The sequence below is a fragment of the Aethalodelphis obliquidens genome, unplaced genomic scaffold (assembly GCF_003676395.1).
Source record: "Aethalodelphis obliquidens isolate GAN/ISIS:26980383/991018 unplaced genomic scaffold, ASM367639v1 scaffold3, whole genome shotgun sequence".
NCBI lineage: Eukaryota > Metazoa > Chordata > Mammalia > Artiodactyla > Delphinidae > Aethalodelphis > Aethalodelphis obliquidens.
Genome location: NW_020837947.1, coordinates 8,511,174 through 8,525,756, shown reverse-complemented (window position 1 = coordinate 8,525,756; position 14,583 = coordinate 8,511,174). Strand labels below are relative to the sequence as shown.

The following is a 14,583-nucleotide window of genomic DNA, read 5'->3' as shown; positions in this document are numbered from 1 at the left end:
ATGCGGACTGATGCTCACAGTGGATGAGAATAACTCCCAATTCCCTGTAGGTGCTATCTATCAAGAAAGTGAATTAACCTACCACAACCGAGTGCCTCAGGCGAAGTCCAACAATCCTGCCCTCCCCGCCCACTCCTTCTCCACCAGGTGTGAAAAAGCAGCCATGGATTAGTGTCCGCCGAGCTGCTAATCACTAATGAAAAGTAAGGTCATAACTACAGAGTTCAGTGTCAAACGAGCCAAACTGACTCTTATAAACCACAGAGCTGTAAGCAGTTTCTTAGCTCACGTCTTCCGAGAATCACAACGCCCTAGGGTAGGCACTTCATTTTACAGAGAATTCAGTACCACTTTAAGGAGTACTGAGGATAACTTAAAGGTAACCATGAAAACCAACACTACACACCCCTCATCTCCTTTTCCAAGCTGCTCTCCTCCGCCACCATTAGGCTAAGCTTACAGTGTAAAAGCGAAGTCCTTAATACGCTGTGGACAATGACAGGGCAGAGTGAAACATGAAAGCCGGGCCTTGGAATTTCCCAACAACTTCTGTTTCGGGTATCTACGTCACGTTATACTGTATACCCTGTTTTTATGTTATATACGTGTATATGTTCTAGGTAGAAGAATTAAAAAAGGGAGGAGGGGTAACTGTTTCGTAAGGTGACTCTAAATGGGTATTGCTTGGTGAGAGGTAAAAAGTTATCCTAGTCTGACTACCTTCTTTTAAAGGCTGAGAAACTGCGGCCTGGAAAGGCTTATGCAATTTCCTTACCTACTAAAACTGTTTATATTTGTATAGCTCTTACATGTTAGTCCTAAAGTTGTATCTTTCAATGTAAGTCAATGACTTTAAACTTTTGAATTGAAAAGTTTGTATTTTCAAACTCCAGGGTGAAAATTATGTGAAGTATATATACAGACAGATATAGATAGGAAGAGCTCAGATCCACTAATATCCATCGCATAATTTCGAGAACATGAAATGAACTCCCAAGTCTTTCTAAACAGCTCCTTTTGCCTCTGAAAGTAAGCCACTTCCTGCCCCCAGACCCACTTCCTGTCAGCCAAAGCCTGCTTAGCAATACAAAAAGTGAACAAACCAGTCCTGTCTGTACTCAATATAACTAGAGAAAAATCATGACCTTAGAGCTGGAAGGGAACTTTCTGAACAGTCCCACTAAAAAGAGGGTCACAGTTCCCTCCTCTACTGTAAAACCGGGGTTTGGGAAACAGCTTGTGCTAAGCCCTCCCCACTGTTCACCAGGCTAAGGCACTAATTTTGGAAGGAGGAAATGGAAGGCAGTAAGAAACTGCTTTCCAAGCACCTGACAAAATGAAAGGACTGTCATTCTCACCCAAGTTCCAAATCCGTGCTGCAGGGTAACACTGGTGGGGATTTCCCTACCTGCTAATGGCATGTAAAAATAATATTCCTGATACCTATTGGCTGTCGATTTTTAAGATCTTTTTTGGGGAGTGTCTGTAAGTAGGAACTGATTTCTTCTACACGGGGAATGACATACACCCTGTGTGTAAATTTAAACTAGGACACTTGGACACCACTTTCCACAGGAAGGGGTAAATACATAATCAGAGAATGTTACATTCTGCAAAAGAAACTGTTCCTTTCTAGAAACACAAATAATCATTATCCCTCTCTCCTCTTCCCGCCCCAAGGGAGGCAAAATAAATGATCGTTCAAGGTCACTTTATCTGACAAGCTGCTGAAGCCGCGATTCTGTAGTATGTCATTTCAGTTTTACTAGGTGTGTCATACATATTTCAGCACCGATTTAGTTCACTGAAAAGTGAGGTTAATTATATCCACAAACTTAGGATCCCATAAAAGATGCAAAGGAAGGGACAGGGCCAAGAGGGCTAGCACGTGGTAGATGGATTTTAATTCCAGGCTCGTAAAGCATAGGAAATTAAAGGCCTACAGACTCATTCCACCTGGAGTGGACTGTTTTCTTTGTAAATTTAGAAGTCTGTGAAGAGTTTTCTAATCTGATGGGAGGAAAGCCTATGGAAGAATGAAAGTGTCAAAACAACATAATTCCTTTGCTAACCTGCTGTTTTAGGGAAGGGCATATAAAATAAGCCATACTTAAACCTGCGCCATTTCTGAAATAAATCTTTGCCCCTAGTTAAGATCACATGTGCCGTAATATTTTGCAGTATTAAAGAACATTTCTCCTATAAGGAGCTTAGATAAGATATATCTGAACTTGACCAAAAAGTCTTTACTTTTGCTATCTATCAAAAATAGAGAGTAAGACCCCAATAGTTTTATTTTTTAAAAGTCCAAGCTAAATCAGCCAGCTAACAAAATCTGCTCGAATAAGCCACTTCAACTGAATTTATGCTTTTTTAAACCACTCTCTGAAATTATGCGAAGTTTAAAAAAAAAAGACCTCTTCAATTCGTACTCTGTCCCAATCAAGCATGCTACATCCCGAGTGGGCTCAGAATTACGCACCTAATTCCCTGATTGGGAGTAATGCTCTCGCCCACCTCGCCCCTGCAGCTCACGGGCTGCTGCATTTACTCAGGGTCTCAGCCCCTCACAGCCTGCCCCCATCCCCAGTCCCAGCACTGACTGCATACTCATCTCTTAAAACGGCTGCATACAATTCCACTAAGTAATGCCCCACACTTGAGTGTGCTCACTTCCAATTTTCAGCTTTGAGAATGCTGCTATTGAGACAATGACCTATTTCTAGTTGGGTCACCCCCTCCCCCATCAAAAAAAAAATCGTGGGAATACAGAGCCGTATTGGAACTAGCCGGGAACAAACAGTTCTGTGCGTTTCCAAGTCAACTGCAATTCTGACTAGAGCTCTCCTTTAATAAAAGGTGTGTGGAGGGCGAGAGGGCCCAGGTGGGATTAAATCAGTCCCTCATCTGATCAGAACACCAAAGGTCTAAGAACTGCGGTTCTGCTCCGGGGATCCATGGAGAACTGCTCCCTGGGACCCAGCAGCAGGCAGGGCAGGCTCCCCGGGAACCCAGACCCCAGGGGAAGGAGCGTCCCTTCCCGCTTTCTCTCTCTAGTGACTCACGGATTTGGTGATTTGAAAAGTGACAGCATCTTTCCCTTCCACCCCTATAATATGCTTTTAAAAAACCACCTTTTGGGGCTTCCCTGGTGGCGCAGTGGTTGAGAGTCCGCCTGCCGATGCAGGGGACACGGGTTCGTGTCCCGGTCCGGGAAGATCCCACATGCCGCGGAGCGGCTGGGCCCGTGAGCCATGGCCGTTGAGCCTGTGCTCCGCGGCGGGAAGGGCCACAACAGTGAGAGGCCCGTGTACCGCAAAACCAAAAAAAAAAAACCAAAAAAACCCCCCAAAAAACCCCCACCTTTTTATTTTGAAAAATTCGAAACATTCACAAAAGCAGAGAGAACAGTGCGACGAGCTGGCGTGTGCTCTGCATCCACCTGCGACACGGCTACTTCTCTTCCAGCGTTCTTGACTCATTTACTCCTTCTACCACTTAAAACATTTTTTTTTTTTCTGGCACATTTTAAGACCATTGTGTATCATTTCACTTGTAAAAACTTTGGTATGTAGCCCTAATGGACTTTAAATATGAATATATTTTAAGCTTACACACACACATATATATAAGCATACACATATATAAAACCACCACACCACTGTCATAGCCAACATAATTAAAAACCATTCCTTAATATTTAAACTTTAGTCAATAGTCAACTGCTCCCCATTGCCTCAAAACTCTCTTTTTACAGTTGATTTGTAAATCATATAATGCCCTTTGGAGCTTTGTCATCCCATTATATTTCCAAACTGCCCTGTTTGGCCACTTTCTTAATAAACATCAAGTTTCCCCCACCTTATCTCCCCATCTAAGTCCCACTTAAGTGTCTCACCCAAATAGCAATGTATTATGTAAGCAGATACTTGAACGCCCAAGAAACAACATCCGTAATTATGTAACCAAGGCAATGAAACATCTCAACAAGGATACTAGGCTAACATACATATTACATTTTCACAAATAAAGAGGTGGTTCCAGTTTAAAATTTGTCCTAAGCTTTTACCAAGTGATCTGTGATTCAATTTGCTCTTTAAAACTGTAAGGAACAAGGGTAACAGGAGAGGCCACACAGTGAGAGGCCCGCGTACCGCAAAAAAAAAAAAAAAAGTAAGGAATAAGACTGGATATCCTTCTAAGACTTATTTTATTAAAAAAACCTATAGATGCAATAATTGTACAATAGGCAAAATATTATTCAAAAAGTATAAATTTCACCAAACCACATGCTTGAGAAATGATGGAAGAATCCAAGCAGGTATGGCAAATGACGACATACTTATCACCAAACCTAGGTGAAAACAGGTCCTTGGAGAAATATCACCTTGGTTCGTGGTGCAATGTCAAGTGATTTACCAAAAAACAAACAAAAATATGTCACGCTCTGCCCATTGCTAAGTCACTCTGCCCAACGGTTTCAACTCTTCACGCAACAAGAGTCAGTGGAAAGAACAAAACTACCTGTATGTACCTCTTGGCAAAGCCGGGATGAGAACTGACCTCAGCTCCCACCACTCCCTGACAGCAGGTATTTGTCTTCTCCACTACAGTGCGGGCGTCTTGAAAGCAGGTACTGCTCCCCTTTTGTGCACCAATGTATCCCCAGGACCTAAAAAACCTGGCTGGCGCACAGTAGGTACTCTACTTGTTGAATGAACAAAGGAATTTTATGGAGGGATGTGGGAGCAGGAGAAAGGGGAGGCCCAATCTATTGCATTATTAGTCTAAGTCAGAAAAAAAAAATGCCCATCATGAGGTATGAAAGCTTTTAATCGGATTAGAATTCAGTAGTTACAAGTGGAGTTGGCCACCTTTACTCTGTCCTCTGTGCCAGGCAGGTCCTCGGATCCTGCTTCCCAGATGAGGAAGCAGGGCTCAGGGAGGTTGGGATGCTCGCCCGAGGTCGCCCACTCAGAGGCAGGCCTGTTCACCTGCTCGCTCATCCTCCTTCCCTGTATTTATCTGCCAATAAAGCAAGCATTTAAAGTTTGTTCTAGAAGCAGATAATGATGCTTTCTCTTCCCTCAAAGCACTTGGCTTCTCACTTTGTGGCCAGGAAAGATAGAAAGCAAAGAAACAAGTATCTGTCACTGTTCAGGGTAGAAATAAGTTGAAGTAAATAAAGCAGCAAGGGGTAGACAGGGAGGGGCTCTACCAACCGGGGATCAAATTATAAAACTATCTACACTCAAACTTTCAGACACAGACAATAGTTAATTTTAAACGATCAGTGATAAAAACACAACTCATTCATCTAACATTCTCTTTCCAACTCAAACATCAGGTACAAATTGCTTTCTTTTAGCATATGCCAGAAACCTGTCATCACACAATAGCTTAGCAAACGGGACACAAGACGCTACCACCTTCTCCATAGAAACAAGACCCGCGGAACAGCAGCCTTGTTTAAAACATGACCTCAGCCCCAGCCATGCCTGCTCCTTGGGGACAGCACTCACAGTACACGTCCAGGCTCAGGCCTGTGTCGCACTGGACACAGACGAACAGAACAGGTTCTTCGTACTTTAGCAAAAAATTTTTAAAAATTGGAACCAATGGGGTGGATCCGCTTCCAAATATTATTAGCTTAGTCATTAAATATATACAAGGTTGTAACAAAGGCTTAACAACAATTACTTTTATCCTAAAGCAGGGGTTGGCAAATCTTTCCGGTAATGGGCCGGACAGTAAGTATTTTAGGCTTTGGGGGCCGTATTTGTCACCGGCTGCATGTTCTTGTTGTTGTTGCTTTGAAAAATCCCTTTAAATTGTAAAAAACCAATCCTAGCTAGGTAGCCCACGCAAAAACAGGCCACAGCCAGATGTGGCCTTTACCTACCCCATCCTGAAGTAAAAACAATTATTTACACTATCTGATATGACAATTTTTTTGGTCTTGACAGTTTCAAACTGATCATCTCTCAGGCAAAAACAGAAAAGAAAATTAGGTTGTGGAAAGTGACTTCAAGTTTAACAGAATGGAAAGCAAAGTCTCACACTATTTATTACAGTTTCATCCGTTATCAATAAAAGTCGGATCAAGGTCAGAAAATTTTCATTTTGCTTTTAAGGTTTGTTTTCTCAAGTATATTAGGTTAAAAAGATAATTATTATGTTAATGCACATTTCCTCTGAAACAGCATTACTGTTTATCTATAGGTGTTTAAAAGGTCTTGGAGAATGCAATGTGAATCATAATCCAAAGAAAACAGAACTGACCACTGCTGCTGCCTGAATTCGCCAGTGCCCAAAGGCAGAAGGGTAACTCCTATGCACCCCTCAACACCCACCTAAAGAATCTCACCCAGCTGGGAGGCATTTCCTGGCTCTCTAGGGTACACAATATTCTGTATCTCTATTACCACACTTACTATACTGCACTGCAATTCTTTGTTTACATATCTGACTCCCCTACTAGACTGAGAATCCCTTCAAGGCAAAAACCTATCCTATTTATTTTTATAGACCTGGCACCTAGCGCATATAATAGGGCTTCAATAAATGAGGAAGGAACCCATGTGACCTACAAGGGAATACTGACAACTAGAAGACACAGAAGACATAGAGGATGAGAAGGAGATAAAGTGTTCCTTTTTACTAAATAACTCAAATGTTTCACGTTGCTGTTTCCCTTGGAAGATCTATTGACAAACTTTACCTGGTTTATAGCAACTCAGGAACTAAAGCCCTTAGCTTTAGCTACAGGTTGCACTGAAACGTTTGTAAAATATGTTTCAGGGGAAAAGAGCACACAGGAAATAAAGCTTACAGCATCTGAAGATAAATTGTTTGGATTTCATAGGTATAAGCTCTATCTCAGTTTATCTCACGTTCTCTTCACTTAAAAACTTTGTTTTTTTACTTCCATTTTACAAATGACGAAACTGAGGTTCACAGAAACTAAATGGCTTGCCAAAGTACAGGTAAATATAATAAATTAATTATGAAACTATTCTTTTTACAGCTCTTTGCATTTTTACTTAGAAAAATTATGTATATTAATTATATATTAAGTATTTCACTTTATAGTCAGAAGTCTCTAACTCACATCACAGCACAATGTTTATTTTTCTTTCTTTCTTAAAAAAAAACTACAGAAGTCTGGAATAAAATCTTTATTCTTTACATCAAAAGCCATAGATACTAAGCATGTTAGAAGGAAAATAATGCAACCTTCTGGTCTCTTCAGTAAGTATTCCATATTTAATTAATAGTGGCAGACACACAGTGTTTAAATTATATAAATATATATATATATTTTAACATCTTTATTGGAGTATAATTGTTTTACAGTGTTGTATAGTGTTTAAATTAAAAACTGATTGGAGTGGTTGAAGAATCCCAAGTGTAGTTACTACTGAAATTAAATAAAATATAGAGGATAATTCAAAATGCATTCACTGATTTTGAAAAAAGACTGAATTCTACTACTTCAGATTAGAGTTGAAATGTCTAAATACTGTAAGAAAGAGGCATATTGAATCATCCAAAGAATCTCCAAATTGTCAGATTCACAGAAGTTAAAAAAAAATTAAAGAACTACGATAATTCACTAAGAACAGTGATGGTGCTTTCCTTTCCCAAACTGCAAGTACGAATAAAATTATTCAAAATGTTGTTAGAAATCACAATATTATTTAGGATGGTAACTAAACAGAGAGGCCGGCACGGAAGGCTAAGAGAAGCAAGAAAAGAAGACAAAGGAATGGGGTCTCTTTGTTCCCTGCCATTTAATAGGAAATGTTGGCCTCTTTTTCCCCTTTAGAAACAAAGAGAGCCAAAATCTGACAGCTCGCCGGTCACTGCCAAATTAAACTCTGCAGCTGGACACCTGCGGACAGAAGCTCAAATCAGAGAGATTCTCTCCTGCACCGCAGCTGGTCCTGTCTTTCTGGAGCCTGAGCCCCATCTCCTTTTTCCCACCTCGGCCGCGTTCCAGACACCAATGAGGGCACCCGTGGCGCTAGGAGCTGGGACCGCGTACCCGCCTTCATGAGACCGTGAGAGCCTTCGCCTGGATGGAGGCTCCGGAACCACACTGGGCTTCGCTGCCCACGCACGACCACCAGCATCAACCCCACCGAGAGAGAGGAATATATAAAAACTGTCCTTTTCCTATGAAATCATCAGTGCCCGAACTCTGGGGTGCATCAGAACCGTCTGGGGACCTAAAGCACAGACATCCAGTCCTCCCAGCCCTGGAGATGGGGATTCAGCAGTCCTGTGAGGGACCGGGCAGCTTAACGTCTTCAGATGATGGCGTAACCGAATGTGGGAACCCTGTAGTAAATTAATGCTAACTTTGAACTACGTGCGTCTACAGTGTGTACGTACACTCAGGAGGAACATAAGAAAGCTGCTGGGTCATTTTTAGTCTACGTGGATTTAAAAACACTATCGTTTAATAAGTCTGGTATTTGTATACATTCTGGCAGGGGGCAGCGGTTACAATAATGAAAGAAGGTGAGGAGTTCTTTCATCAATCACAGTCACAAATGTATTAACAACATGTACAAACCAAACCCTCAACCTCCCCTCCCACACCCGATCCTTTTCCAGGTTCCTTATCTCAGGGAACGGCACCACCATCCAAACACTTACACAAGCCAGACACCAGAAGGCAGCCTCGACACCGCTCTGCCCCTGCTCGGTGATCTATCACCGAGTCCTATCAAGTTCACCTCCCAGACACATGTGCTTCTCTCCACCCGCAGCCCGGCCCTGGTCCAGGCTGCCACCACCTCCCACAGCCCAGCACCTCCTGCTGACTCGGGTACGGCAGCTGCAGTGACCTTCCAAAAGGCTGATCTGATCAGGTCACCTCCTTCCAGTCAAAACCCTTCAGCGCTTCCCCGAGTTAAGCCCCCATGTAGCTGTTTCCCGTCTCGCTGCAGGGTATGTCCCCTGTCTCCCTCCTTCACCTGGAGGACGCCCCTTCACTCTTCACATCGCTCAGCACAGTCACGACGTGCGTCGGGGTGCGTTCCTGACCCCCGATGAGCACTCCCCCTACGCACACGCCATCGCACACATTCAAGTTATTCTACGACTACAGTCTGTTCCTCTCACCATACTGTAAATCCATGACGACAGGGACTGTTTCGTGTCTGCTCACCTCGGCAGCCTCGACATCCAGCACAGTAACGCAGTAAACGTCTGCCGAATGGACGCGTGAACGTACAGACACACTCGCTGTGCCTTCCAGTGTGACGACAAATGACTAAGCCCAGCCAGCGCTCCTTACCGCCACACGGGAAAACCTTAGCTGCCTAACTCACCATCTGCGTGCGGTGAAGGAGGGGCACGGGGAAAACAGATCCCATGTGTGCTCCTCAACGGGGCGGGGGGATGTATTAGGATATTCAGTGAATTCTGACCATGTTAAAATATTTAGTGGAAGAGGCTAGTATTCTCAAGAGATAAGGTCATCTCAGAAACTACCTTAAGATTTTGGCATAGGGCAGAATTTTGAACACACTTTCAGAGTTTTCCTACTGAAGGGAGAAAACTTACTTTTACATTAGAAGTTTCCATATCGACACTTTAGGAATGAACAGCTAAGGCATCCACAGGTGCCACTTAAAGGCAGTTCAGGCTAAACTTCTCAGAAAACAGCTTTAAGAGAGCTTGGCCTTGAGCACAACACCCTTTTCATCCCCAAGCTTGAGGGCAGTGGTTTTCCTTCCTGACGCCCCACGCCTCCTCTCTGTCACAATGAAGAAAGCGAGTATGGGGGAAAGGAAGAAGGAAGGGGAAAGGAGCCCGCTGGTCACCCTCAGCCGGACTGTGGGCAGGAGGGCTGCTCCCTGAGCCAGAGCCCTGGGCACCAAGCCCGTGCCCCTCCCCAGATGACAGGGACACACCAGGCCAAACCGGCCAGCTGGGCAGAGGGCATGGTGCCTCTGGACCTCAAACCATCCTCCTTCAAAGTCTACCCATCACACAAGAGTAGAGCCCAGAGCACCTGGGAAAAGCAATGCACCACAGCCCTGGAGTGCCGGCGGGGGGCTGCCCCGGGGCGGGGGGGTGGGGGATGGAGCAAGACCTCTCAGTCTGCCTGCCCATCTCTGCACCGGTGGCTTTCCTCTCAGCTGTGTCACACTTTACCTAAGCCTCTTTGCTTCCTGGATGGCTCCCAGCGGGTTTTCCAGCTCCCATTCCAGTGTTTGCCTGTGTCTGGGCTTGGGTCCCAGACTGCAAGCTCCCCAAAGACAAGATCTGTTGCAACCGTCTGTGCGATACCCTGTGCCTGGCGCCGGGGCGACAGATGCTCACTGAACGTGTGGACGTGCAATGTCTTTTAACGAGTGGTGATCGCAGAAGCAGTATTAAGAGAAAACGCAGCAAGTAAATATTATTTCATTTATATAATTGTTTTACAAACAGAGTCATCCACTGACTCTGTTCAGACATACCAATCAACAACACTTTGCCTGACGAATTCAAGAGGTCTGGAGGAGACTCAAACCGTGACTATGCAGACGTAGCCATCTTTATGGTCTGCCTTCAATCCTGCTGTTAGAAATCATCATGGGAAGCCACCTAACAAAATTCTTAATCTGGGCTTAATAGGAATCAATAAACCATTTGTTCAAAGGACACATCTGTAGAGCTTGTTATTGGATGGTTCAGCTTTAACATCTAGGAGGGAGCAAAAAACAACAGTAACAAAAACTAGATCCTCTATAACAGCCTTAGAAGTGCCTATCAGCCAGTAAGCTCTTAGTGATCTCTGGAGTGGCCCTCATACGATTCACCTGGAGAAAGACTTAAGTGTATCCATCTTACAAGGCAAAATCTGCAAGACCCTCCCCCACCAAAAAAGAGTCAGGTAGAAATTTCCTATGGAAAACAGCTGTGACTCACGTAAAAGGGGCACTCACAATACCACCTGGAAATAATTGAAAATATTATACAAAATATAGTCTTTCAAAATCTTACTCTGGTTATTGGGACCCTAACATACAAAGATGTTACAAGTTAAGGATGGCTACCATCCTTCCTTAACAGTTCAACAACTATCTTCACTTTGTTGGAAGAACATTTTCCAAGTTTCTGATCCATCATAAAGGAACTTCAAAGCCAAATAAAAACACACCTGCCCTAAGAAATAAAAAGAGAGCCTTAAAAAGGAAGAGCACTCTGACACACATCACAACATGGATGAATCTTGAGGACATCATGCTAAGTGAAATGAGCCAGCCACAAGAGGACAAATGCTGTGTAGTCTCACTTATATGAGGCACCTAGGCGAGTCAACTCACAGAGACAGAAAGTAGAGGCGTGGCTGCCAGGGGCTGGAGGGAGGGGGAGATGGGAAGTTAGTGTTTAATGTGTACAGTGTTTCTCTTTGGAAAGATGAAAAGGTTCTGGAGATGGATGGTGGTGACGGGTGCACAACAATGTGAATGTACTTAATGCCACTGAACCATAACTTAAAAATAATTAAGATGGTAAACTGTATGTTAATTTTACTACCAAAATTAAAAAAGACAGAAAAAGAATAAAATTACAGATCCTTATGAGAAAGAAAAATAGTGACAGGAAACAGATTTACTGACTTTTTTCTGAGTGATATTTTAAAAGTTGAACTCTGCATCTTTTCTTTTAATGAAATAAAGAAAACTTCACCAGTGATCTCCTGATCACTGCTCTGTGTAACACAGCACAGGACTGTGCCCTGAGTAAGATGTTGTGCCTGGGTCTGTTTTATATCACAGGAATTGTAAACCCTGAATGTCACATGCCAATCGCAAATTGTAAATGAAAAGAAGAATTCTGTGTAGGAAAAAAATTTCTGCATCACGAATAAATCATCTTGATGATGTAACCTAGGCAAAAGCTCTACTGGCTTCTGAATCTTTTAGCATATTAACATAGTAATTTATTTAACCTAACAGTAAAGTAAAACTTTATTAATAAAGAACTCCTTTTAGAGAATCTAAAATTTAACAGTAGAAAAAACACATAAGCACTGACTACAGAACGAACTCTTTTGAAAAAACAAGAAATAAATCCCACATGTATTTTATTGCAATTTTTCATGAATCCAGATATTCTCTCCACCGTGATTCAAAACTCCAAAATCTTCTCCCCAATATGTAGCCACCAGTTCACCTGTGTTAACGCTGGTAGAACAGATACAACTCTAAAAGAAACGCTGGTCACAAAGAACCTGCCTCATTCCCACAACTTAAATGAAAGCCTTATATAAAAGCCCAGCCTGGCCACAATCTACCCGAGATGGCAACATAATCAGATGCAGGGGGACAGAGATGGGCGCAGAGCAGCTCTCCAGTCAGCTGACGTTTACGATATGCACCGGCAGTGCAGGACTAGAGGGCCCAGGAGCCTCCTAATCAAACTCCAGGGCTACCTTCCTTCATCTGCAATTCAAATTCATTACTAAACCTCTTTCAGATAGGAATCCTGCTGCCACCAGCACATTCCCGGGTTAACAGAGCACAGCTTCACGGGCCTGTCGTAAAATGGACTGGAACGAAGCTGCCCCCAGAAGGACAGCGCCTTCTCTTACGGATGCCCTTTAAAGCGCCAAAGGAAGAGCTGGGGTGCAGCTGGCTCCAGACCCTCGAAGGGAGTTGGCGTGCTCCGTCGGAAGCCACCTGACTCTCCCTGCGATTTAGACGACTTTTCTTTTTAAGAAACTTCCAAGTTGCATTAGAATACAGATTTTAAACAGATCGAAACCGCGTAAAAGGGGATTCTAATTTTTATAAAAGACCCAAACCACTGGGGGCGGGGCGGGGGCTCGCAAACAAGACTGTAGAGAGAAAAGCATCATAATCTTGTTTTCTCCAGGAGTTCCACAAAGGACCAACTAATAACAAAGAGAGGAGACAATTGACTACTCCTGTCCTCTCGTCTGTTTAGAAAAGAGCTCTATTCTACAAAAAAAACTGCCCCAACACCTCGCCCAGGTAACTCCACTTGAAAATAAAGCCCGAAGCATCCGACCCCGCCCAGAAACTGGGTTACTTACTGGTTTCGGCATTTTCGGTTCCTGATGGGTCTTTCTCAGTCTCCTGGAAACACACTCTCCAGCAGCAGCTGAAACGGTTTTCCCGACCTAGAGGCAGAGGAAACCCCTTTAGAGCGCCCAGCAGCCCTCCTCCGGCTCCCGCCGCCGCCCCGAGACTCGGCGCCCACCCCGCGCTGCTGCTTAAGAACCGGCCGGGCGGGCGCCGGGATGAGTCACCGCCCAACCTGCAATTACGGCGGGCCGGGCGGGCGGGACCTGCGCGGAGGGGCTGCGGGGGACCGCGGGGCGAGGGGCGGGCACCCGGCGGGGAGGGGGCCGGGTGGGCGGGGCGGGGAGCGCGGAGCCCGGGCGGCGGGGGAGGGGACCTCGGCGCAGGGCGCGCAAGCAGGCGGGGAAGCCGGCGGCGAAGGGGCACGGGGCCGCTGGGCCGGGAGGGGACCGGGGCGGGGGGCGCCGGGGCGGGGGTCCCCCGAGGTATTCTTCGGGGCTTTCGGGAAACCAGACTGGCGCCCGTAAGACTGCAAGTTTCACTTTGTGAAGCAACTGTTTGCCCCAGGGCTGAAACCGCAACCGTCAAACCTTTGAGAAACACTTTTAAAAAACTGTCCCCGCCCGGGAGCGGCGAGGGCCGCCCGGTCGGGCAAGGAGGGAGGGGGCGCACCCACGCAGACCGGGCTTCGCTAGCATTTGGGAGAGGAACCCGAGGGGACAGAGCAGAAAGAGGAAGGTGGCGGAGCAACCGGGGCGGCCACGCGCGCAGGTTCAGCTTCACCTGCCGTGTGTTTGGGCCGCAGGGAGAACCGCGTGGTCGGGACTCCACCGGCCCAAGACCCCAGAAGCCGGCGGCGGAGCGAGCCCGGCTCCCGTCGGGACCACCGGTCCCGGGCTCGCGCGCCGGCCGCCCCGCCGCACCTGTCGTCGAGTTCCGGCCACTGTCCCCTCCGCGGAGCGCGCGGCGCGAAACCCCCGGCCCGGCGCCCCAGTCTGTCGACCCCGGACCGCGCGGCTGGCTCACCCGCGGCTCCCGCACAGGACGCCTTCGCTCCCCGCTGTCTGTGCGTCGGTGCAGTGCGCCCGCAGCCCGCGCTCCCGAGAGTCGCCGGCGGGGCGGGGCCCCGGGGCGGCGCCCCTAACCGCCCCGCCCACTCGCTCGCTTGCCCGCCCGCCTGACCTGCGAGGTGCGGCTCGCGGGCAAGATGGCTGCGGCCGGCCTCCGCGCCTGGGGGCACTCCCCTCTTTCCCGGGCCCCGCCCTGCCGGCGCCCCCGAGGGCCGCGGAGACCTGGGGAGGGGGCACCCTCCGCCTCCCCCCGCTCCTCCCCCCCCACACCCCACTTTCGTAAAGACCTCTCCCGCTTCGCTGCCCTTCCCCTTGCCCTTGGAGAAGAACTTCGCCGAGTTCGACTCAGCTCCCGACGGTAGATGTAAAGTGTGAGATTGTTCCGTAGTGGACAGAGGAAGACCAAGAAAATGTAAATTAGCCTGGAGGAGCCGGCCGGCGGCCACCGAGGAGGTGCTGGG

General features: G+C 46.4%; 1 protein-coding gene across 2 annotated transcripts in view; it reads right to left on the bottom strand.

The window, feature by feature from the left end:
* EZR (ezrin) overlaps window positions 1–14,191 on the bottom strand; it is a 49,024-nt gene extending 34,833 nt beyond the window's left edge. The window contains exons 1-2 of one of the 2 annotated variants that reach the window (XM_027082286.1): window positions 14,079–14,191; window positions 13,064–13,150 (exon numbers count right to left, since the gene is read on the bottom strand). In XM_027082286.1, coding sequence (XP_026938087.1) covers window positions 13,064–13,075 — 12 coding nt within the window. In that variant the 5' untranslated portion in view covers window positions 13,076–13,150; window positions 14,079–14,191. Of the gene's footprint in view, window positions 1–13,063; window positions 13,151–14,078 lie in introns of those variants that run through there. The other variant, XM_027082296.1, reaches the window with a different exon arrangement.
* Between the last annotated feature and the right edge of the window lie 392 nt (window positions 14,192–14,583).